This window comes from Haliaeetus leucocephalus, unplaced genomic scaffold, assembly GCF_000737465.1.
Source record: "Haliaeetus leucocephalus isolate CR32 unplaced genomic scaffold, Haliaeetus_leucocephalus-4.0 Scaffold751, whole genome shotgun sequence".
NCBI lineage: Eukaryota > Metazoa > Chordata > Aves > Accipitriformes > Accipitridae > Haliaeetus > Haliaeetus leucocephalus.
The window spans coordinates 18946269-18970844 of NW_010973187.1; the positions used below are offsets into that span (position 1 = coordinate 18946269).

The 24576-nt window shown below is 41.8% G+C and overlaps 1 protein-coding gene across 1 annotated transcript in view; it reads left to right on the plus strand.

Moving 5' to 3' along the window:
- The window catches only part of NET1 (neuroepithelial cell transforming 1), a 61275-nt gene that overhangs the window by 17927 nt on the left and 18772 nt on the right, over nucleotides 1–24576 (plus strand). Inside the window, exons 2-3 of the mRNA XM_010581034.1 lie at nucleotides 18436–18502; nucleotides 23736–23795. Of these exons, the coding sequence (XP_010579336.1) occupies nucleotides 18436–18502; nucleotides 23736–23795 (127 nt within the window). The remainder of the gene's footprint in view (nucleotides 1–18435; nucleotides 18503–23735; nucleotides 23796–24576) is intronic.

Sequence of the window (24576 nt, forward strand, 5' to 3'; positions counted from 1 at the left end):
CAAATGCCTTAGACCATTTTTCAGAAGTGTCAAAGTAGATGTCCAGCACTAAAGTCACTTCCAGCTCTTATGAAGTAAGAAATCTGCCAAGCTGTTTTCCCTCTTCCGCTTCACAGAAGCAGTTTCTTTTAACACAATAGCACAAGAGAAATGCAAAATACTTCTTGGCCTTCCTTATGTATTCAGGAGGGTGATGTTTTTCTTGAATTTAGCTTATTAAAATATTAGGGGTTTTGTTTTACCAGTATCTTTTTAAGAGTACTCAGGATAAGCTGTAGGTAATTTTTTTTTTTTGCCTGAAAAGAAAGATTTACTCAGTCTTTGCCTGATCTAGGACATGGGAATATGATAAGCAGTTGTCTAGATTCACATATATTAAAAGTATGGAGAAATGGTTTAGAGCATTTTAGTGTGCATGTCTAGTGGCTGCAGATAACCCATGAATCTTTCTGTAGATAATGAACAAGCACTAATATAAAAATTTTTTAACATAATTTTATAAATTAAGGATTCTTAAATAGGGGCTCATCTTTGCTGGAGACTTGGAGAAAGACAGTTGGTGGTAACTGATTTTAAAATATATTTATTTATATGTTGTGTGAGATAACTATGGAAGTGGTATCTTTTGGCCGTTGTAGTGGATGTTGCTGTCTGTGGTAGTAAGCAAGCACAGTTTGGGAGCCTGTGACTGAAAGTACGTGAATGAGGGAGGTATACTGGTGAATGATAAAGTTTAATTCTTACAATTATAAATCTTGGATGGACCTAGAACTACCCAAATTCTTATGGACATTGGTTGTACTGAGAAGTTGTCATTAGTGTTTGATTTCCTGATTTGCAAATCCTTTCTTGTTGGGCTTTTCAGTAACACTTTTCTTCTGAAACATTGCTAAGATTAAAGCAATGCAAAGATGAAAATATGACCTCACTGAAATGGATGGCAAAATTGCCAGTAAACTCACTGATTTTACCCTAGACTGCTTTGTATAATGGATTTATTTCAAATGCTAGTCAATTTGATAGCCACGGAAACTTCTGACCTCGACTGACTTGCAAGGACTTCCTCTCTGGATACGGGAAAAATTTCATCCCTACCATTAATGCTTGTTTTCTAGCTCTGCTATCAGTTGGCTAAAAGCACTTGTTGCCTTCTCTCTTTATTTTTTTCCCTTTCTCCCCTTCTCTTCTTTTCCTGTCTCTTCTTTTCCTGTCAGATCTGCTGGTGTATTTTATACTTTCGTTTCTGCATCAGCTTTAAATCTGCTATCGTCTGTGGTGTTGCTCTGAAGAAACAGCAGGAAACATGGGGTTTCTGGTGAGTGTCAAGCCACTGCAGCAATGAAACTTAAAGGAAAGTTTTGAAATGCCTGAGAAAGGAAAGCAGTGATAAGGCATCCCTGACAATATGTGGAAGGAAGAACTCTTCCCAGAAAGGAACATGATAGTGAGAGATGAACAAACACTGGGAAGCAATGGGGTGAGAGAAACAGAATGATTATATGAGTTTCCCTAAAAAATAATTTATAAGTGGGGAGGAAACAGCTGGTGATGATCTGATGCTGCTAAAGTAAAGCAGTTAATGAGGATGGAAAAGCCTTTTCCCCCAATGTAAATTGGTTGAATGAAGTTTAGACAGTACTTAAGCTTTATATGGACAAGTCCCAGGGAAGCTAATGGATTTTGACTACTTGTATTCCTTTTATACTGGCAATGTTTGGCTGCTTTTTGAGAGTTAAAAAATGCAAACATTCAGAATACACTGAATTTTTATTTAAATTTCAATATTCTGCTCACAGGTAATGGGTACTCATGTTTGCATCAAAGCTGTTCTTGAAGATAGTGTCTCTTATATAGTGTGGGGTTTTATTTAGTGTGGGTGTCCTGGTAACTGATGCCTTTTACTGCTATAATTGAAGGGCCTTCTAAAAACCTGCAATGGAAGTGAATGCAGGAATTACTTCATCTGCTAATCAAGACTAGCAGCTGAATGTAAAATACTCCAGATTAGGAAAATGCACCCACCAGTTTCTGAAACAGACTCTAGGTAGATGATTCAACTTGAATTTGGCTTGGAAGCAAGTAATATCACCTAAGCTCTTCCTGAAAGGAGTTTTGTCTTGCAAGAGCAAGTCCTACGATGAGTTGGCCAGTGTGCCACCTTCCACAGAGCTTGTCACAGTGACTGGGATGGCTGTTGCTGAGGGATTTCTGCTTTGCATTTTATGGGGAAAAATACTTCATGCAGTGGAGTGTCATGGAGAACTGGGCCTGTGGTAAATGTGGTAGGAGGGTTTCCTCAGCGGGCAACCACTGCTTTACTTTGTGCATGTCTTCTCAGCCACACATGGGCAGTGTCCCTTTCAAGCGTGACTTTGTCACCCCCTGACAAGCCCTGATCACAAAGGCTGCAGGCATGAGCTTCAGAATTAGATTCATCTTCAGAAGTAAACTGTGTCACACTATTAACATACCCAGTGAGCTGGAGAAAATGGAAGGTGAAGTTTTGTGACTTGCTTCCAAAGAGGATTTTAAATGGTCATGAAGTTTGTCCTCCTAGCTGTACATCTTCCTCCCTGCCCAGCTTTTAGACTCTGCAGGGCAAATTTCATCGGTCCCTGGAAAGCAGCTGCAGTTCCATGTAGTATTCATATGCCTAAGTACATACCTGTTCTTTTAACTGTTTAAAATTTGCAGCATCATTGTTTCAGCTGGGGTGCCTCATCCCTCTGCTGTGAGAAAGGTAAATAATTCTTCAGTTTCTCTGCACCTGAAATTACAGGTTGCCAGCAAATCTGTTTAACTCTGCGGTGCCATAGACTTGGTGGTCCCACAGTTACCACATCCTGGTGAGAGGGGAAGTACCTTATTAAATGTGCTGACATAATTGTAAGCAATTATCTGACCAAACCTTCAACTTTACCTGCAAATGGACAGGAAGGCAGGCTTGATCACAGGCCTTGACTTCCCAGTGCCTTGCCCTCCTCAGGCAATTTTATTTAGGGTTACTTTGAAGTCTTCCCAGAAATTAAAGCAAGGACAGAGGCCCTCCCAGTAGTCTTAACAGGGAGGAAAAAGGCACAGATTATTTCAGACCTGTCAGATGTTTGGATGGATCCCAGGTGGACAAGGCAATTTGTTCCTTGAGCAGGACCCCATGCTTGTCAACAAGTTCTCCAAAAGAAGCATTTACACCCTGAAGAGGGGTGTAAAGTGTATCTGTGCAGCCACAGTCTTACAGGCTTCATGCTGCAAGCACCATCCCTGCTCCATTTGGATCCTTCACTGCTCACCTTTACTCTTGATCTTTATTTTGGTGAAGCCAAAGAAAATGCAGACTTCAACAACAACAACAAAAAAAAAAAGGCATAAAGCCAATAATGTAGTTAGAATTGCAAATCCAGGTGGGCCCCACCTTATGTGGAGGAGTAGTAACAACCTTGGCTAAAGTTTTCTGCAAGTTTTAGCAAGCAGTCCCAAGGACAGACAATGATGCAGCCTGGTTTCCGATGGAGCTGGCTTGTGCTTGGATTCTCTGATGTCTTTTTCTCCTCACCTCCATGGCTGAGGTGTAACAGTTCATTCACAACATGCAAAGTTGAGAGAGAAAGGTTAAAAAAAAAAAAAAAAAAAGGCATGTGCAGATTGAGTCCTTGAGTCTGGGGAATAAAGGTAAAGTCTGTTAGGAAAGGCATAAACAGGCTTACCCACTGTTGGGAGCCTGGGCAATCCTGGGCTATGATCCCAGAGGTGGCTGAGCATGATTTGCATACCACTAATGCTGTTGTGCAAAATACTTTGCTCTTCCTGTAGTGTGTGGGGTGGCCAGGCAGCAGGAGCTGCTGCAGAGGAGCTCTTGGGAAGGCAGAGCCTTTCCAGTGCTGTTTGGAAAAGGCTCAGGCTTCTCCCTTTTCTCCTCCATCTTTTTCTCGTGTCTTTCTGGACTGCTGTTAAGGCCAGGAGCTTTCTTCTCACTGTTGTCCTCCTGTGCTGGAGTGCACACAGGGAACTCCAGAGTATGGAATAAGGGACTCCAGAGCCACTGCTAATGCTGGCTCAAGCAGAGCTTTGTAATTTCTTTTTCAGTCCCCTCAGGAGCTGCCAAGCACGCAATGAAATCGTCTCCCTCTAGGTGTCAGCACTGGATCGGGAAACAGATCTTTTCCTCCTTTCACTCCGGCTTTGAGATTATTATTTACAATAAATTGACTGGTGAGGCTACATTTAGGATTAATTTCTTTTTACAGAGTCAGATGGTTAGTGCTTCCCCACCCAGGATGGAAGTAAATAATTTCTTGAGTACTACAGGCTGACTTTTTTTCCTTTCCCATACTGAATTAATATTCTTCTGTGACATACTGTCTGCTGACCACGTACTTTTCCTAACCCGTTTAAACTCAGCTCAGAGGTGACTTGGGGGGAGAAAAGCGAGCAGGGACCCAAAGCATGTGAACACATCCTGGATGCCCTGGGCTCTCAGCATGTGGGTGGGCTGGAGCTGGAACGCAGCAGGGCTGGGAGTGTTCATCACCTGTCTCTTCACTTAAAAGCTCTTCTGCAAAGTTGTCTGGGTGGTTCCAGATTTATTTCTGAGAACCCAGAATATGTTAGTCTTTGGCATCAGAGCGACCACAAAAACCTACTGCATAAAGTTACAATTAAGCTGATTTCCCTCCCCCGCACATGTAAAGGTCTTAAGACTTTGTAACTGCTTCCATACCTTGCTCAGCGAGAAGTCAGTTATAATGCTTGGCTTAGTTTAAATCTCTACATGCAAGGTTTTCCAGCGAGCCTAAGTGGTTTAATTCCCATGGGTGACTTTTTTTTTTAATGCCAGTTGTGTTCATGAGTCTCTTAAACTGGCTGGAAAATATCACCCAGAGTGCTACAAAGCATTAACTAATTAGTTGCCCGTACTCAAAGTCTTTCACAAATGACATTGCCATTAGTTTCATGAGACTTTACACTTTGTACAGTGATCTTTCAAAGCAGTGGGCCTGAGTAGCTGACTTAGATATAACTGTTTTACAGAGGGGTTCAGCTTTGAAACTCAGCAGCTAAGGACAGACTGAGGCTGATGCAGAAGTGCTGACTTTCAGCAAAATGTCTATTAACCACAACACAGCCTGGCCCCTGGCTCGCCTGCTTAGAAGGCTGCCAGCTGCTGTTGGTGTCATGTCCCCTTCCCTAAGGTGGTTTATATCAGTAAAATGAGTTGATGTTTTAACTTGTGCTGTATCAACAGTTGGGAAGGAAGGTGCTCTCTGTAGTAGGTGAAGGGTTGAGATACACAATGTTGTCAATGCAATAGTCCTTATCATTGTATCAAGCCATGTTTTCTGAACCAGGTTTACATATGTAACGTTTTGTGTTGCTGCTTGTTATTTCAGCTGACTAATGGGTCTCCTACTCATTTTTTGACATTCATTCTGATTTGTTAGTGATTATCTCTTTGCGTTGTGCCTACTGCGCTTTGTAGTCGCATATAGTGGGGCTGTTGCAATACTAATTCATACACATAAGAGGGCAGATTTGAGATTGTTCTGGAACCTAAATCGATTTTCTTTGTGTAAAGAATTGCTTCGGGATAATCTTTAGAAGAGACAGAGTAATCTTTGTAATAACTGTCCAAGAATGTTCTCTTGAACATGAATAATCACTGGTTGAGCTGAATGAGTTTTAATAATGGATTTCCTGTGGACACGTCTAGCAGATTTTCTCTTTTCTAAAGACTGTACATTCTTTCTAGAGAGGTACTATTTTCCCCTTGCAACATGAGATTTATTTTGTGTGTGGGTGGTTTGTTTGTTTGTTGTAATAACTGGAAATGACTATAACGCTTTTAATAAAACTTTGTTATTACTCTCTGTTTAAAGCTTGAAAACAGACTTCAGGTGTATTTATACTTCTCCCATGGAAAGAGATTAGAGGCTCGTGTCTGAACTCTCCTCCCTTTCTCATCATACTAGCTCATATGTCTTGGTCCCTGAGCAGCTGCCTTTCACTGCCAGCCTCCATAAAATTATCCCTGGAGGCAGCAGTTCCTTTTCTACTGCAGTAACTACATTTTCCCTGATTTCTTAATCCTTCATCTGTATTGTTTTGTCTGAGTTTCAAGCTCTTTTCCTCTCCTTGCAGGCCTTTCTTTAGTCTGTTCCTTATCTGCTACTGCCTCTAAAGCTCCTATGGTCAGATAGCCAAATAACATCTGAAACTGTCATTCCCATAAAGGGAATTTGGCTTCTAGCCTGAGGTCTAACTTAATCTCTACCGCCATCCATGTGCAAACTGAGCTAAATTGGCCACATTAGGAGAATGGAAGGTATCTCAAAGTGGAAATTGTCATCTAGAACTTGAACCAAATCATTTGAGAGTTGATACTCCTCTAATGCTTTCCTACCAGCAAGACAGAGTGGAGAGCCTCAGCAGGAAGCATCGTGAGATATGTTCTAAACACATACAGATGGGCATGGAGGCAGGGAGGACTGAGAAACACTGATGTGGTTTTATGTTGGGGTTCTGTGACTGCAAGCTTAGGTCAGGCACAGGTACCAACCATTTGGACTAACTTCAGTTGGGACCCACTACTGAAGCTCTCATGGAAATGGCAAGGCTGAAATGCTGCATGAAAAGAGGAATCTGAAGCCTCTCAACTCACAGGGGAAAGGAGGTAGTTCAAGGTTAAAGTAGTGTCAAGAAAGGTAGTCACAGTGAAAAGGAACAGTTATCTTGCCTGAGCACAGAAGGCACACTAGTTAAAGTGCCTTAAATGAATTTAATAAAACAGTGCAAACCCTGTTTGAGTAAATGAGCTCTCCTGGGGTGGTTACTGGCCTGTGTCAACTTAGCACAGGTCGATCTGTTACTGGCTTGCAGAGCTGCCTGGGATATCAGCACTAAATGTGTTTACTTATTTTTACATTTAGTAAGAAAAGAATGAAAGGGACTGTGCCTTCAAAAAGTAAAAGCCTTAAACAATCTCTTTTGTAAGAGCAAAGTACACCTTCAAGTCCTTGTAATGTTTAAATATTTAAAATATGAAGTCACTCAGTGCCGCCTTACCACCCACCTACTAAGGTCTGTTTCTCTTCTGATCTTACCATTAAATTGTATAGACATTACATTATACAGCTCCACCCTGCAGCCATTTCCTGCCCAGCTCCTTAGTCCTTGGTATTTTCTGATTATTTTTTTCTCTTGTCTCCTTTTCTGTTTTTCCTACAACTCCATTTTTTTCATCCATGGTTCCTCGACTGCTTCTGCCGGCTTACTCTGCTCTGCCCAAATCTAACCCTGCCCCCGTTTCTTCTTTGCTGTGTGGGATAAGTGCTAATCTCCTTCAGCCTGCAAAGCAATGCAGGGCATCTTTTTATAGCCCTGACAAAGATGAGAAGGAGGTGAACTTTCCTAAGAACATAAGAACTGGTTCAGAACAAGGGTCCCTCTGACCCAACGCACTGTTTCCAACAATGATTTAGGTGTTAAGTAAGAACAAGACTGACATCTATGAAGCTCATTTCTCTTGTACTGTCTCAGTCTCCACCAGTTTTCAAGCTGTCTGCTTAGTAGCCCCCAGTAAATCTCTTCCAAGGCTTTGTCTAGTTTTGTCTTGATCCCATGCAGACCTTGCATCCAGGGCAGCTTTTGGCAAGGAGTCCTGCAGGTCATTTGTTTACCTGGGGTGTTCCTGGTGGGGCCATAGCCAGAAAAGCCTCTCCTGCACCAGAATGGGCAGGAAAAGGGATGCAACCTGCCCGCACCCCAGTCATGCTGTATTTTATGGCTTCGGCAGAACTGCCCTGAGCAGTAGGAAAAATGCTGGCTTAGGTTATTTCAAGCCAAAGCCATCCTGTGGCTTGGTTTGTTTTTGTTATGAATCATAAGTAATTACAAGCATATTATTCTAGTGCTGATGAGTCCCCACACTGGTGCTATAGCAAAGGGCAAAATGGCTTCCTTTAAATACACACGTGGCAGTACCACTGCTGTTACAAATCCTCCTTCTCCTCCAGTTTTAAGAGAGCCTTGAGCTGCAGTATGGTCCTGTATAATAGAAAAAAGCTATGCTAGTACAAGTAAACAACTAAATTTCAGCTGTTCTTTAATAACCCTATACATGCATGTGTTCAGCCTCAGCTAAAGATGGTTGTCTTTCACTGAGCAAAAGCCTAACTGAACTCTTGCTCAGACTACCTCACGTTTGCTGCCGGTGCTTCAGCTGGTCAGTGGGAACTTGTTACACCATGTTAAGTTGCTGTTCCAGCCCTTGAGCCCTACAAGTGGCACAACTGCATTCATACCAGGGGCTGCAGCAACAGTTTGCACAAAAAAAGAAAAACATACAGCTGAAGTGACTGTTTGCATAGCTGCTTAGAGTTAAAAAAGAGAAAAGTTTGTGCCTGTCAGCACGAAAATGTATGTTTTCCTGAGTGTTCTCTTGTGATAACTTCTAATATTTATTGGATTAAGCTTGGTTCCCACAAGAACTCAAAATAGTTGTCTGGATTTGAACCGACACAGTCTTCCTCAGCTGGCATGGCTGCCGGGCAGCAGAGCTCGCTCCCATGGCTTCTGGGCACTTGGAATTCTTCTGTCCTGACTGCTTTCCCCTGAGAGTGTTCAAAATAGGTATCGCAGGGGAAGGGGCTTGCGGGGGTGACACTAAGTGGAAAGAGTGATGTTTAAATACAACTAGCTTCAGCTGAACTTGGAGCCTTTTGCTCCCTGCCTGGAAATGTTTGAAAAGTTTAAAGTTTACTTGGAGCCCTCAAGAGCTTGTTTCTGTGGGAATTAAAAAAAATCAGGTAAAGTTAATCCAAAAGGGTCAGCGGTTCATTAAAGCACCCAGCGACAGTGGCCTTCACTTTGGCACACAAAAACACCAAAGACGGCCTTATCTTCAAGTCTAATCTCTATGAGACAGTGCTTTCCTGTAAGCATGACTATTGTTTATAACATTTGCTTCCTTTCTCTTTCTTCCTTGAATGCAGTCCAGATATTTGTGGCATTTTTTGTGCTTGTGCATTATCACCTGGTCACATTAAGTTTAACATCTCTGCATTGAGAAGTCCGCTTTTATTTTTTTTAGTGGTGGTGGTTTCTCTGGAACACAGCTCATTTCTGACCTCGGGACCAAAATTGCGGAAGAGGATGTGAACTATTTAGAATAAAGCCTGACTAAAGATTTCTCTAAGCCTTTAGAGGTACCTGCTATCAACTGTACAGCTAGGATGACATGGTCAAGTGAGTCAAAAATGTATTTATGAATATTGCATCTGAGCTCTAACTAGAAATTTTGTCAGCTGGTATCTCCTAAGCACTGCATGGAAGATTAATTTCACCTAACTTTGGTCACCTAAAAGCTGATTGCTTAAATCTGAGCCGCACACAAGGTTCCTTTATAGCTGATGCAGAAAGAGAGGCGCCTCGAGGGCATAGCCAAGCCAGCTTAAAATGCCTGGCTGGAGGTGTCAGCCTCTCTCCAGGAGTGACAGGGGAGCCTGGACAACTGCCTCCCCGTCAGGGGGCTGACAGATGAGATGAGCCCTGGCCTGGCTATAAACTGAGCAGGAAAAGGGGAGCCGAGGTTTGGCATGTGGTGTTGGTGTGGTTTTATTTCTGTTCCTGGTTTTTAATTGTTAGGATTATCTTCTAGCTCATCATTCATGCGAGAAGTCGTGCACGGCCGACAGACCTGATTGACAAGGGCCTGATGCACGAAACAGCAGCTCAAGAGCTGGGGTTGCATTATCTCTGCCACAGGGAGCTGTGCTCTTCTGCCAGAGATGATCCTGCAGCAGTGAGAGCGCTTGCACGGCTGCTGACAAGCAAAATATTTTGTCAGCAGCTGCACTGCTTCTCCCTACAGTCCTCCTGCCCCCTCTGCTTCAGCATTTACATCATATCTCTGTAAATGAAAGTACAAATAGCTCTGTGAAGTGGGCAGGATTACTACACGCAGCATGTGCTTAATCATGTATCAGAAGATGTTAGTTCTGTCAGCAGCTTTCATTTTTCTCTTAATAAAGAGGAATAAAGTTTTTATCTTCCTAGTGATGGATTATTGCCATAATCCTCTCTTACATGCTTGCAGGCAAGAATACCTGCTTACAGAACTGGACCTTTCTTTGTACAGCTCTGCCCCTGCATGCCATAAGGCTGTGCAGAGGAGACTCTGCTCTTGCTGTCTTCCAAAGCAAAGCATGGATGGAGGCAAGGGCGAATGCCTGGGTGAGGGAACAGCTGGGCGATGCCCCGGGGCATCACTGGCACGAAAACACTAATGCTGATGAGTCTGTAGGGACACCAGCTCCCTCCTGTGCCCTGTAAGAGGGATCGTACTTCTAGAGCACCACAGTTTCTGCTCGTGCCTAGTGAGGCTTCTGTCCTCTCAGTTTGTGCATGGCCTGGATTCATGGACTCCTTGAGGCATCCAGGTTTTCTTTTGTTTCCTCAGCAGTATATGTTCTCTGGGATGTTTACAGTGTTCCCATCATGATGGCAGTTGAAGAAGGTCTGTGCAGCTGCAGAATTGTCTCAGCAGGCCAGCTTGCAAGCAAAGTGGACCGAAGGTTTTCCTACCCAGGCTTATGTTTGCTACCTCTCGGTTTGGCCAGCGCAAATGTTTGCACAGTCGTATTGTAAACTAAATCACTGAAATGGTACTCTTACAAATAATCTTCACAAAAGGCTATTGTTATCTGTTTCATTTCAGTGCTCGGTCATGGTATGTTGCGGTGTGTCATTCAACCAGAAGCCTTTGAAAAATGTCACTGTGTGCTAAGCATAAACGTTGAAGTAACTCGAACAGTTGGACAGGGATCGGGATGGGGAAGAGAGGAGACTTGACCATGTGCTACTGAAAAGTCCTTCTCTTTCTCCTACAGAAAGGTCTGACTGCCAGCCTTAGCAACAGTGCTAAGGAGCTTAGCGTTTACCAAATTTGACTTGGAGCAGATACCCAGCTGGGGAGGGAAATGTGAAGGCAAACTGGAAGGAAGATGCTTGGGTCATAAGGGAAGTCTGTGGTGAAAAGATATCACTTCAATCCTCAGATGAAACTAGATGTTGCTGTGTTGGCTGTGGTGAGAGCGTTAATGTGCAGCTCTGGAGAGGTCAGGCGTGTGATTATTTAAGGATATCAGTGCATGTTTAATCTGCTTGGGGCTTATCTGCTTGTGTTCAGTGCTGCCGTTGATTGCTTCTTCAGACAAATAGCTATAATATTCCACCAATACCTGTGAGGAGCAAACACTTCTAAAATGGAAAATCACTCTTCCCGTTCAATCTGCGCTGAACGTCATAAAATTATTTAAACAAAAATTTAATGTTCTTTGTATAATTTAAACCTGCCCAGAATGTCTGAAGGCGCTTCCTTTTAGAAGCAGAGGTTGTTCCAACATAAAAGAACAAAATAATGGCTATTCCAGAGTGTCTGAAAAGTACAAGAAGTTCTCAGCTCAGCAGTAGCACTGCTCGGTCCTGTCCAAGTGGTAGATGGATTGAAGTGTTTTTGATTGCTGCTTAACTCCACTGCCATGGGTTTTCATGGCTTTGCTATTTGAAAGCTGAGACTGCTAGAATTACTAATTGCACCAGTGTTGCAAACCGTGATGATGATGCTGCCAGAAAGTTATTGCAGCTTTCTAAACCACATTTCCAGAGAGCAACTCCGTCATTCTTTTGCTCTCTATATAATTACGGCTGTAAGTATCCCGCTTCCTTTTGTGTGCTATTGGCAGCGATAGCATTAATGAGGTAGCATTAATGACGGAGAAGCAGTCTGCAAACTTGAACTCCATGCGGAGTTCACCAGCACCATTTTCCTCTCAGCCATTGAAGTACTGAGTCCTTCTGTTTTGCTTTTAGATATTGAAAATGTCTGTCAATAGATTTTTCTTCAAGTAAGGCTTTTACCCTGGAGCTTTTCAAGATAAGGAACCATGACAAGAACTGCCGTAAGTGCCCTTAGTCAGAGTTTGTTTGCATAGTGCTTGGGAGGCCTCTTATACTGGCCAAGGCCTCTGGATATTGTTGAAGTGGAAATATTAACTATAGTAAGTTGGAAATCCAGAGGCTCTTTTTTTCCCCCTGCAGAAAAGCTTTAAATTAAAATTCAAAAGACTCTTTGTGGAGCTTTTCTGTTCTTGTCATTCAAAACAGGATTCACCAGTGTGGCTTGCTCGTTTGGGGAAAGACTTACTTTTAATCTGTTCATGTTGCTGTAATATTCACCATCTTAGTACTTAACTGGTGCAAGTGGTTTATATTTAAGAACAGCTTGCTCTGAAAACAAAAAAAAGGGGGGGTTGGAAGTCAGAGGGGAAGGAAACACGGAATTGCTGCCCAGTCTGAAGAATGTATTTTGGAACTTTAAAAAGTTAAGAGAACTGCCAGATCAAAGCATTTCTGCAGTTTCCTGGATAAGTCATCAAAAATAAGTAAAAAAAGAGTGCAGACTGTCGAATGATGCTGACTAGGCGGTGCGGATTTACAGTAAAAAGGGAGAAAAATGTTTCAAATCACATTAATGCGAACTTGCTCTAACCTGATGAGTGAAGCTCTTCTGTGCTTTATCCTCTAGTCTGACTAATGGGAGTCTATTCTAGCACACCCTTTGTGGATGTCTTTTGGATTTTTGTTGACCCCAAAATCTTATTTATGGCTTTTTTTTCTTTTTCCCCCTTCTTCCTCAGAAAAACCCAGCAAAAGTCAACACAAAAAACCCCTGTCTCTGGTTGAAGACAAGCAATAAAAAGATGCTTAAGAAGCAACACAGTATTTGAAAGAAACATTTGCTTTTTGATAAATTGATTTAAGATTAGGTGTGTGTTTTCACTGCTGTTTACCCTTCTCTTCTGAACTTCAAAATGTGTCCAGCTCTGAAGGGAATCATTAACCCTGAAATTAAATTCTGAGGACAAATTTGGCCAAGTGCTCACTGCCATTGCTACATACATACTATCCTGTGCTGGTGAGAGGATCCCAATGTTTATTCAAGGAAGGCGGTGAACAATGACTGTTTCCTTAGTCTGGCTTCAATGTGAAACAATTGAGCCTGCCCACTTGCCTTTATCAATATGTTATCTACTAAATTGCCCAAACTTCCTCTATTAAGATTATTGGGGCCCCATCTCCTCCCTTGCTATGTTGCCGAACAGGTTTTGTGTTCAGGACTTCCCCTGCCTCTCTCAATGTTGGTATCTGGTTTTCTAAACGTGTTTGCAGGCCAACTCTAAAATACAGATGACACATGCTCAATTTTAAGGTTAAAAAATATTTCATAGCTAATCTGCCTATGGACCATCAGCATGGCAATCTCTATTTTAACAGGCTCTGGAAAGATTTACTCTTGGCAAGACTGGCAGTATCATCATTTGCTGGTAGGCAGCCTGGAACATTAATTTCTTGAACCAAACAGGGGGTACCAAAACAGAACTGTTTGTTCTTTCTGTACAGTCTCAACAAGATTGCCCTTCCCCTGCTCTTGGTTTGGGGAGATTTGCTTTGCCAGCGTGTTGCCACAACATTTTACAACTCAAAAATTATTTTTGTGTGTTCACGTAATTGTCTTCATAACCCTGAAGTTCTTAATCACTTTGAAATAGGTTTCAAAGTTACATGAATCAGCCAGCTATAATTAACACTTTCTGCTTGTCTTGAGCCTGGTAAGATAAGGAAAGAGTCTGTATCTGCTCATCCTGTCTTAAACAAGGAAATTATGCTGGAGACAGTCTATCAAGAAGAATCTTTTCAAGGAAGTGACTGAACACAACTTTAGTCTTTTCGTTTGGGTGACACAGCAGGAATATCTATGGATGTCCCTACAATAGGGCTGGGCTCTTGCAACAGCTTTGCCGTAAACACAACAATTAACTGTATGGCACCAGCATAATACTTTATTCTGCTATTTTCAGGTACTAAAACATTACATCCAGGCCACTCTGCACTTGTTTCAATCAATCATACAGTGTTTTGAGCAATGACCAACAGTGCAGTGCTCCATCACGCAGCTCTGCTTTTTCTCACATTGTATTGTGAGATGCATTAGGTAAAACTTCCAGGATTGCTCTTACGGTCATTGCTGACCTTTAATTCACCAGCGCTGTCTTCAGATTCTTGACAGACCTTGCAAGAGATGCCCATCTGAGCACTGCAATCATGAGTCATCTATTTGCACGTAATATGCGTGGTAGTCATGCAGGTGACTAAATTTGGCTCTGTACTTTTGAAGAGCTTTGCAGGCTCTAGCAGAGCTACAGGCAGAGCAAAAAATAAGCAGTTCTGCAGGTAATCATCCCAATGATCATTGTTTAAATGGTACCTCATCAAGGCTCAGTTAGCAAGCAGTGACTGGAGAGGGGACACCGGGATGAGATGTGATGAAGCTTTGAGATGACAGAGCATGCTTTCCTAAAAGTCTTTTTTCCACTTAGCACGAGAGTCTGCTTCCCTTGATATCTGTCCGTTTGCCACTCCTTATGGTTCCTGGCAGATCTCAGCTCCCCATACTTGGCCAAAGACTTGAAAAGGAAGGAGGATCAGTAAGATCTCTTTACAACACAAAAGGCTCATTCCTGTTAACAAAACATGGTTGGGAAATGCCTGTGATACCAAGATCTAGAACAAATAAGAGAATTCCTTCTCCCAGACACTGTTGATGTTGGTGGCATGTGAGAAAGAGCAGTTTCTGACTTCTGCTTTGCCCTCTTCTCTTGATTGAGTCCTCTTACTGGACCATTGAAGAGGAGGAAAGAGCAGCCGGTCTATAACAGGCTCTGTTGTTGCAGAAGATCTGTGTTGTGTGTTTGGAGGACTGAAGGGAACTTTTTAACTGGGGCAGATATTTCTATATTAATTACATGCCTTTTGTGGGAGGGATAGCTGCATTTCTTCCCACAGCTGAGTGACCAAGGGAGAAAGTTTAGATGATGGAGTCTGAGATGGAGAAATTTCTCTTCAACCCTTGTGGACAACTGGAAACAAAGCTGCCTGTAGATTTTTTAACCTTAATTCTTTTGTACTGCTCACCCCTACAACTCATTTCAAAATGCTGAGGTTTCCAAGTTAATGCCTCTTGTACGTGACCATTTCTCCTTTTCGTGAAAGAATAGTGGCTATGTAGTCTTGATATTAAGCAGTAGCGGTAGAGAAGTTAATACCTTTGTGATCATCTCTGCAGGTTGTCTTTTGGAAGATACTGTCAGGCAGGTTTCCAGGAGACACCAAAAAAAGCCTTTTTCAAGGACAGTGGGGAGGCCAGAGTGGGAGGCATCTCGGGCATTTAGTTATATGAGTCCCACCCCAGCTTTAGCAGAGGGGAAAGTGAAATGCTGCATAGGCAGTCCCATGAGGTACATTGCCTTACAGCGTGTGTGCCAAAATAAAACACTGCTTTGGATTAAAACCTTATTATAATGCCTGTATAATAGGAATGAAACGCATTGGGCAGTAAATGAAAACCTACAGTGGTTGCTTTAAACCTGTGAGTGTAAGAGGACATGATGATAGCTGTACAATACCTTTAAATCTGAGCTTTTTGAAAGGCTGCTGTAGCCAGACTCACTTGATTATACCCCATAAAATCTCCATTTGATTGGAAGCTGAGTGCATTAGTACAAATGGGCCAGACTCCTGCTTGTTCTCAATGGCAGCTTCATACCTCCAGTCCCGTTGCTGCCTGTGGGCAGGGGTGCACAATTTGAGGTGCACCCAGGACCCCAGACAATGCAGCTGGGGCAGTTACAAGCAACCCACATCCATACTGGGTGACTGGGAGTTACTTTGAACAGTTTGCAAGCCTCATGTGGCTTCCAGGCCACAATTTGGCTGCCTCTGGTGTCGGAGATCAAGATTCATGCAATAAAATTCTCCTGCTTCTCAGCATGGAAGCTCATGCCTGCCTTAGAGACAGAGACTTAGTCCATTCTGGTAGCTCTTTATAGCTATGCATGGCGCAGTTTGCAGACCATTAATTATCTCTTTGCTTTTCTATCTGTAGGCAAGGAAGGTTTAATCAAACTCATAAATTTTGGTCTGGGCAGTCTAGCAGGTTAGATGTTGGGATTAAACAGTGAGGATTTTTCTTTCTCATGAGAAAAAATGTCTCTATTTTAAATTTCAAAGAAATCCGATGCTCATTCCCAGATTTTCTTCCCGAGCGGTATGTACTTTTATAAATCCCAAAGAATGTTCCCTTCCAGAAGTTTCTTCTCCATCTAGCAATCAGTGTACTGGTATGCAGCTCTTGGAAATGCCACTTTCCTTTCTGGAGCAGTGTCACAGACATAGTGATTGTATTAAAAGGTTTTAGCTGATCCTAAGGTACCTGGAGGTCATGTGCTCTGAGGAACAGCTTCCTCTGATTTTACATAAGTCGTAATTCCTGCATATGGTACTTTGAACAAGCTTCTTTTTTATATTTATAAATTTTAGGTATTTATTTTAGATATCTATATGTTTAGGTATCTAAGTCTACGTGTGTATATATATAACATAGAAGGCATATTTACTATTCTAACTACTTTGAAGCCCATGACAATGTTCCTGCTTCCTGGGTTTCCACTGCAGATGCTGCTTGCTTAGCATTTTCACTGCTTACACGGCAGCTACCTTACTTGAACCCTTGGAGAAGGCGAAATGCTCCCTAAATAGGTCCTGAGGGGACTTCAGCCACCCCAGAAGCTGCAGGGAAGTGTTACTCCTATTCCATGGGACCTACTGAGGTGGCCAAACAACTCTCACTCCCTGTCCGGATCAAAGTATATAATTTTCTGCTAAGGCTGCTTCAGCTTTTTATAGGTATCAGACACATTCCTTCACCACAAGTGGGGAATGAAGAGAATATGCCCTTCTTGCATGTAGTGGTCTTGGTTTTTTTGTACCAGGTGCCAGATAACAGTTTTGGGTCATCTCCTTGGGTCATCCCAAGAAACAAAATCCACTGCCCGGACACAGGTCCTTCCTACAGTGAGGAGCACAGAACCAGCTCAGTCATTAAGCAGCTGGTTAGATTTCTTGTCAGATTTGAGTTTGAAGTAAAATACGGTGTCATGTGTGTTAACAGGCATATGCTAAGCAAAGGGTCAGCATAGAAATGTATTTCTGGAGGAAAAGTACTAATAAGCTCACCTGTGCAGTCTATATCTGCTGCATAAAATGTCTGCCTCATCACCAAAAGCATCTTGTATTCCTTCACATCTTGCTTCCAATAAGGTACACTTCATAAAATATTTATCTTGTTGCTCTGCACTAGCTGGTAGAAATGCAAAAGTATTTTCTGGGTGGTTGACTTATATTTTCCAAACACCAATCCAGAACACCCCACCCTGCACAAACCTTTTACAGACAAATGCTTTTTCTCTTCCGATAGGGAGAGCTGCTGACATTAAATACTACTAATACTTTGTGAGATGAATTTTCATTAATGCCTGAGCAATACTGGAGCGCAAGTCCCCTGAAAGTCAGAAGGATTTGCATTCCTATATTATTTCCAGGTTTCTGATAATCCTGTGGGATCTCAGAACGAAGAAGAAAGGTGCAGCTGGCGAGGAGATGGCTTTTCTGTCTGAGTTCGTGACAGCAAGGGGGAAATCTTCTCCCCATTAGGTGATGCAGCTGGCTGCCTTTGAAAAAAAAAGTGTGGCCCGTTTGGGACTAAAATTCTACATGCAGAAACCCAATGACAGACAAAAATGTTTCTCCATACTACAGCCAGAATAAGCTTTAAAAAATTGTTGCTGGAAACATACCTTAAGTCCACCAGACAGTGAAAGTTGGAACGTAACTTGTTTGCTTAACTCGGTGCTAGTACAATAAATGACTTGCATAAGGCAGTTCGTTTACCATTGTTCAAAGAGCAAGGATTATACAAACGGTCTATTGTGTGTGGTGCTTTCTGGTGGTTTAACTTTCTTGGATTGAGAATGACTTAATGAAAGACCACAACTCAATTCCTGGTTGTAATTTTATGGGAAACTACAAGGCTGCATTGTCAAAGGTGCAGTTTGTTGCCTTCTTTCATTTCAGCTTCATTAACCTTGGAAAATGAGGCCACAATATTATTATTTTTTATTATTATTATTATTATTGTTTTATCCTTCCTCTTGGTCAGATTGGCAGGTTTGTGGTCAAAGAGATATTTTCCTCCATACCAGCCTGCAGGGCCCGGTGGGAGGTTTTTGCCTGCCTCTGTTGCATGGAGCCATTTATTGTAGAAAGTGGGATTTTTAATCTAACAACTGCAATCATCATGGGGAATCCTGGCAGCTCTTTAGGAAGGAGAGACCAAAAGATTATGCTACATCATTGTCTTTGCAACTTTTGTGCTAACAGCTAAAGATGTATGATACCATCAAAGCTGTGGAAATCAGATGTAGTTTATCAATTGCTACAGCAACCTGTAAGTTATTTACCTTATTCCTTTTTTTCTGCTCACAGGTACCCTCTGAGACGAGGCAGCTCTTTCACATTTCTCACTCCGGGACCACACTGGGACTTCACCCTGGTGAGTAAAACAGCTGGTGGGTTCATATTGCAAAAGCACACAAACAAAAGCAGGAATACAGAGGTGAAGGTCCTTCTGTCTGGAGGAGAGAGAAAACACATTCCTCTCTACCTGGCTAGACATTTTCTGAGCCACTGAGGCTTCTAAGTTTTAGCTGGAGGGTGCTTTCTGCACACAGGGATTGAGAGAAGGCAGGATATCCTGGACACTATGGTTTCTTTAGAAACTTCTTATTTTCTGTTGTGTTTCAGCAGTCCTGCTAACTAAGCTGGCAAGGCAATAGGCAAGATGTAAAACATGGTATAGAAATAAACCTTTTTTTTTTTTTAATTAAATAAAAAAATCTGTATTTTATTTGGTAGAGAGAAACCACCTAGAGCAAGTGCATGGCCTAATTGCTGTAAGCCTTGTATTCTGTTCTCTTCATCCTTTAACATGCATCCCTTACTAGGGAAGTGATTCACATCCAGCCTCTAGAGCTGGCAGCCGAAGATGGACCACTCTGGCGAGTGGTTCGGAAGACCTGCACTGGGTTTGTGTTCTAAACAACTGCTTCATGAAGTCTGTCCCGCTTCATGTACTGAGGATTTCAAGGTGATTAGTCAGCTCAAGTAGGTGCATAGTGCCTGGTGTTGTGTATATAGATTTTATCCCATCTTAAAGCTCATTTTCATGAGCTGCCTGAGCTGATTTGTCCCCCACTGCCCCTGGAAGTGGTGATCCTATTCTCGGCCAGCAAACTGATCTGGCTGAAAAACTTGCCTTACCAAAAAGAAAACAAAGAGTTTTGGATGAGCTGAACCAGCTGATTGCACAAGCTGTATGAACGCCTGTGTCGGCACAAGGAGGGGCGTGAGAACATGTCTGGAGGTGGGGAAAAGGACCGGACTACAATTTATGAAGGAAATCCCATCTAAAATCAGCTGGACTTTCTTGTGAAAGCATGCATTTAGACAGGCATTTTGCTGGCTGTGCCTTGAATGGCAGCCATGTGCAATTTTGAGGCTGCACAAACACCAGTCCAGTGTGGGAGTCGATTAAAGAAAACCATAATCTCTTGTAGATTTTTCTTTTGCTTAATTTTAGAAACTTTCATCTGGAGACTACAGCTATATTAAACATATACATTTGAATGTTACAAAGCCCTAGAAAGCTATATTCTTTCAAATTTGAAAATATTGTGCTATAACTTCACAAATTAAAAGCATTTTGTTTGAGTTTCAAGTTATTCCTGTTCTTTGCATGTTTTTTTAATCTGCTTTTATTTGGCTATACGCATATGCAGTTCAACTCTCAATTACAGTTAGAACATATTGTATGACATGACAGACTGCAAAAAACGAGTAAAGTGTTTTTGAAGGACTTAATTGTTTATCTGCATTCCTCCATCACATCCCTCATCAACCTGGTCCACCACCACTTCTCCCCTCAATCCCAAGTAGCTTCATTTGCAGCTACAGATGCTGGGTACCCCTGAACTCCAGACCCTCTCTGGAGACCTAAGCTTTCCTATAACTAGCTAGAGCTTAGTCTTGGACTGATACACTTAACAGTGGAAAAGAAGCAAATACAGGAGAGAAAAAATAATGAAGGAGAGAGCATAGCTGTGCAGTACAGTTGCCCAGCAGACATACCCTTACTGCACGGCCAGGGACCAGGTCTCTGCTTAGAGGCTTTGCCAATGTAATTATGCTGACATACATTGACCAGAGTGCATTTTGGCAGCAGCCTGTAGGCAAGCAAGAATTCTACTTTTCTCGGTGTCGCATCTCGAGCTGGAGTAAGCGTGTCACACGAGGGCTTTTTTTCCCCATGACCACCAAGTACCCATATGCCAGTCACAAATAGCATCTCTTCATGTGATAGTTTGTGCAGCTGTTTGGCCAAAAGTCTGTAAAATGTACCTGGCCTGAGCCTCAGGGGAAGTGGGTAACTAAGCCAAGTGTCCTTTTCATGCCTGCAGAGGTGGGATGGGTTTAAAGAGAAGGACTAGTGCATGTTCTGCATAATTCTAAGAAAAGACTAATGCAGTTTGGGTTAAAACATCCCCCTGGATGGCTTCTGACTGGAAGCAAGCTTACTCATGGTCTGTTTTCCTTTCTTCCTTTTCATTAAGGAGGATTCGTTTATAAGAAACAGGCACTTGATCTTTGTTGACTTAACGGTCCTGATGCACATTCCTCACCTGAAGCCTTATTGGTGTTTTATGACTTCAGGTGGGCAATAAGCAGCAAAAACCAGACTGATCCCTAAAGAACAAAATATCCTGGTTTTAGGCAAAAGCCCTTAGTAGGAGAGAGGAAAACTAGATGGCTAGAATTGTTTTCAAATTGAAAACCAGTACTTTCTTAAAAAGGGTTCCTGGAGCTTTAATCGGAATCCTTGAAATGTAATTAACATTCATGCTCACGGCATTGTTTAGGTCTTTCTAAAATAAAGTCACAAAATATTTAGATTTCCCCTCCTGATTAGCATTTTTTATGCTTCTCCTTTACAATACCTTTTTGAGAGCCTAAATCGGGTCTCACGGTTTTTACAGTTTAATAACTTTCGTAGAAGTAAGTTTTTCCACATGACTTGAGTTTCGTGAGAAGGTTAACGTATCAGATCTCTGATCGTGACTGTCTCAAAAATGTGAGAAAACAGTACCGTAGCAGTTGCTTTTCTGTCATGTGGCTTTAAACACCCAGATTTGAGCAGTCTGAAGAGGCCGTTTTCTTGGAATATGTTTCTGTTCTGGCACCACACAGGAATGACACAGCTGGCTCTGTAGTGAAATGTCTAAGTTTTTGTATGAAACTATATTGGGCAAAGGAAATGGGGTCCAGCCAATGCAATACTTATTGCATAAGTCTAGCCAGTTTAAAAACAAAACTTTGGCCTTCCTTTCGTGTCTGGGCTTTAGTCTGGAGCTGTATGTTAAAGATGTTCATATACTTGACTACATAAGGAACGAATAATATTCAGACCAAAAAGGCGTGGTGTCTTTGTCTTTATTGCAAGTTTTCTTCTGTTAAATAAATGCTAATATCCTTGACTTACATATGGGAAAAATAATCTGCAGACCAAAAAGGTGTGGTTATAGCAGTCTTTTATTGCAGGGTTTGATAAATAACCAACCCTGAATATTTTACTAAACCTAAAAAAACAAATGTCTGCATTTGCATGTGTTCTCAAGCCTGCCAAAGGTCTGTTCAAAAAGTATGGAGTGTGCTGTGACATTAATTCAGTGTCAATGCTATAAATATGGTAAAGCATAATGTCTAATGTGAGAATTTTTTCCTCTGTAGTTAGCAAGTCTATCAGTGAAGAGACTCACTCACGTGACAATCAGTATCTTGTCTTTGCAAATACAGAGAAAAAAAAAAAAACAGAAAAACTGAAATCACTGGGGAACTTTGTACTTGAATCCACTTCCGTAGCTAGTTTGAATAGCTGAGAAAAAAAACCATGGCACCAAAACCCAAAATGTAAGAAACTAGTGAGTGGACTTCTGTAATATCTCACCATTACATGTGTGTATTTAATAGTTAAGTGGTAGAGTCAGCATAGTGTGGACAGGTGAGAAGACATATTGGAGCCTAAAAGCACATCGTACAAAAGAACTAGCAAACAAGAGAACACATTTCTAAAAACCCTCCAGGGAACCTGGACATCCCCTCAACAGCATCAGATTTTCAAAGGAACCATAGAAACTAGGCTGGTGAGCATATAAAAATAATTTGAATGAATACTTGCGTTCAAACATTTTACGATGAAGGCAAACCTCTTAAAGCTGAAACTTTCAAGTTATTTGAATATATTATTAAATTCTAAGAAAACAGGAATTACATATTTGCTCCTGACAGAAAGTCAAGCTGCTGGACTGGTAGAGCACAAAACTGAAATTTGCTGAAGTTCGGAGTGGACTTTTGGTAGTAGTTCCTTCTGCAGCTGCAGAGAGGGTGTTTTCCTCATTTCACCTAGTTCAATGCCTAGTCTGTTAAACTGATAAACAACATGTAGACCAATATAAAAATACAAAATAGCTTTTTGACTTTGTACTTAATGAAGTGGAAGAGGATGAACTTGACTCATTCTGAAATGCTGAAGGACAAGGGTCGAACACAGGATGAAAATCAACTACTTGTTTCATGGGTGACCAAACAATTTATGCTCATGACCTGTATTTTTTTCAAGACCAGGTGATCTGCAGGCTGGCACAGTCTAGCAGGATGAGTACACAATTGGTTTTCCATTATCTGGGTAATGAAAAAATAATGTAGAAGCCCAGATAGTAAAGAAATAGTTGGAGGTATCAGGAAGCTCAGTGCAGATGTCTTTGATCATTGTTCTACTGGCCTGTGCTCTTCTTCGGACAGGAAAATAGCGGAGAGCTGCCTGGCCAAAAGCTTCATCTTTCTCCCACAAAAATGCTTGTTCTTTTAGCCTGTTGCATTCCTAGCAGGGATGCTTCAGCCACAGCTGTCTACTGACCATGTCCAAAGTAATCAGTTAAATAGGTGATTGAAATGCCCTCACGTACACCCGTTCAGCTGTTTGGGGAACTGCACTATAAAACAGATCCCTGATACACAGTAAGAATTCCCTGAATAAAATATGTTTGGGTATTAGAGGGTATCTGAGGAGTGGGAATAACCAACCTAGTACAAAACTGCTTTATGCTGGCACTGACTCTAAGGTGAAATCTGTAGATCCCATCACACACAGACCCCAGCCCAAACCCAGCCGTGCTGGTGTGCAAACATAAGAATTAGGCATAGTATTTGCTGGTGTCCCCTAGAGACCTCAGATCCTATTGATCACCAAGTCTGACCCTCTTGGTACCTAACTCTTTCAAAAAGCCCAGCTTTATTGCTGGAATGCTGACCTCAGAAACCACAAAAGATGTTTCATTTAACTAAATGAATCTCAAATCATTTCACAGTGGTAATCGCTGCATTCTGTCCTGCTACTGAGATTTCCTACTTAAGACTTTACTCGCAACCACAATTATGGGAGCGCAGCAAAACAAGCTTCTGAGCATATGATTTATAGGTATTGATCAGGTGACAAACCTAATGAAACAGCATAAACATGCTTTGCATTTGTTTTCAACCTTTAGTTTTTTGAGTTATTATACTTAGTTGGGGGTGCAAAGAAAGAAAATATCTCTGGTCTGCTTTATGAAAAACAGAACCTTCTTTCTGAATGCAAATCGAGTGTACAGCTATAACTGTTTCATTTCTTACAGAAGAGGAAGCGTCGAGAGAAAGATGATGATGCAGTCAGTCTTTGCAGCCTTGACTTTAAGGTAATCAAAACACATTGCTCTACAACATTGTGCAATCATCTACTTTGTCAACTATAGTGGCTTCTGCTGGGGAATGCCATACTTTCTGTGTTTGCATTTCACCATCAACAGTTTAGAGACATGTACAGCTGTGTTTGCTCTCGCATACACCTCTGGGGTGGGCTGAGTCCTGCTAGTGATATCCACAACACTGTTTGTGATCTCCTGTTTTAATCATTTGAATCCTAAATCCGCCACAGTTCTAATGTTGTGTGAAATAAATGCGTGTAACCCATGCTTAGCAAGAACATAAGCATTTTCAAGTGCCAGGAAGCAAAACTGTGCAAAGCCTCTTCAAAAGTTGCTTTTGTTTGACTTTAGTTAGTGCACTTCATTGTATTGCAAACAAGCTGGACTGCCTGGGTGGTAAATTGTTCTTAAAGCTATGGATTAAATTGACTTATAAAAATGAGGGTGGGGAGGTGCAGAGTTGCATCTTTTTCCAAGGACTATCCAAATGTGGTTTTCTGAAAGAGAAACTACTTCCCACTGTCCATCTGCCCTGAAGATCTCACTGTCAGACACTTCTCTGAAGAGGGGAAGGAAGAGAAATGGGGTTTTTCCTAGGAAGGTAGCTATTGAGTTGAGAGTTAACTAAGTGGGGTTTATGGTTTATTAGACTGGGATTAAAAGTAATTTGTTAGTGGAGAATTTCCTGTTTGACCTAATGACCAGTGCATCCTCTGTTGTTGTCACTTACTTTGCATTTGTGCATTATTTATTAGCCTCACTTAACCTGGCC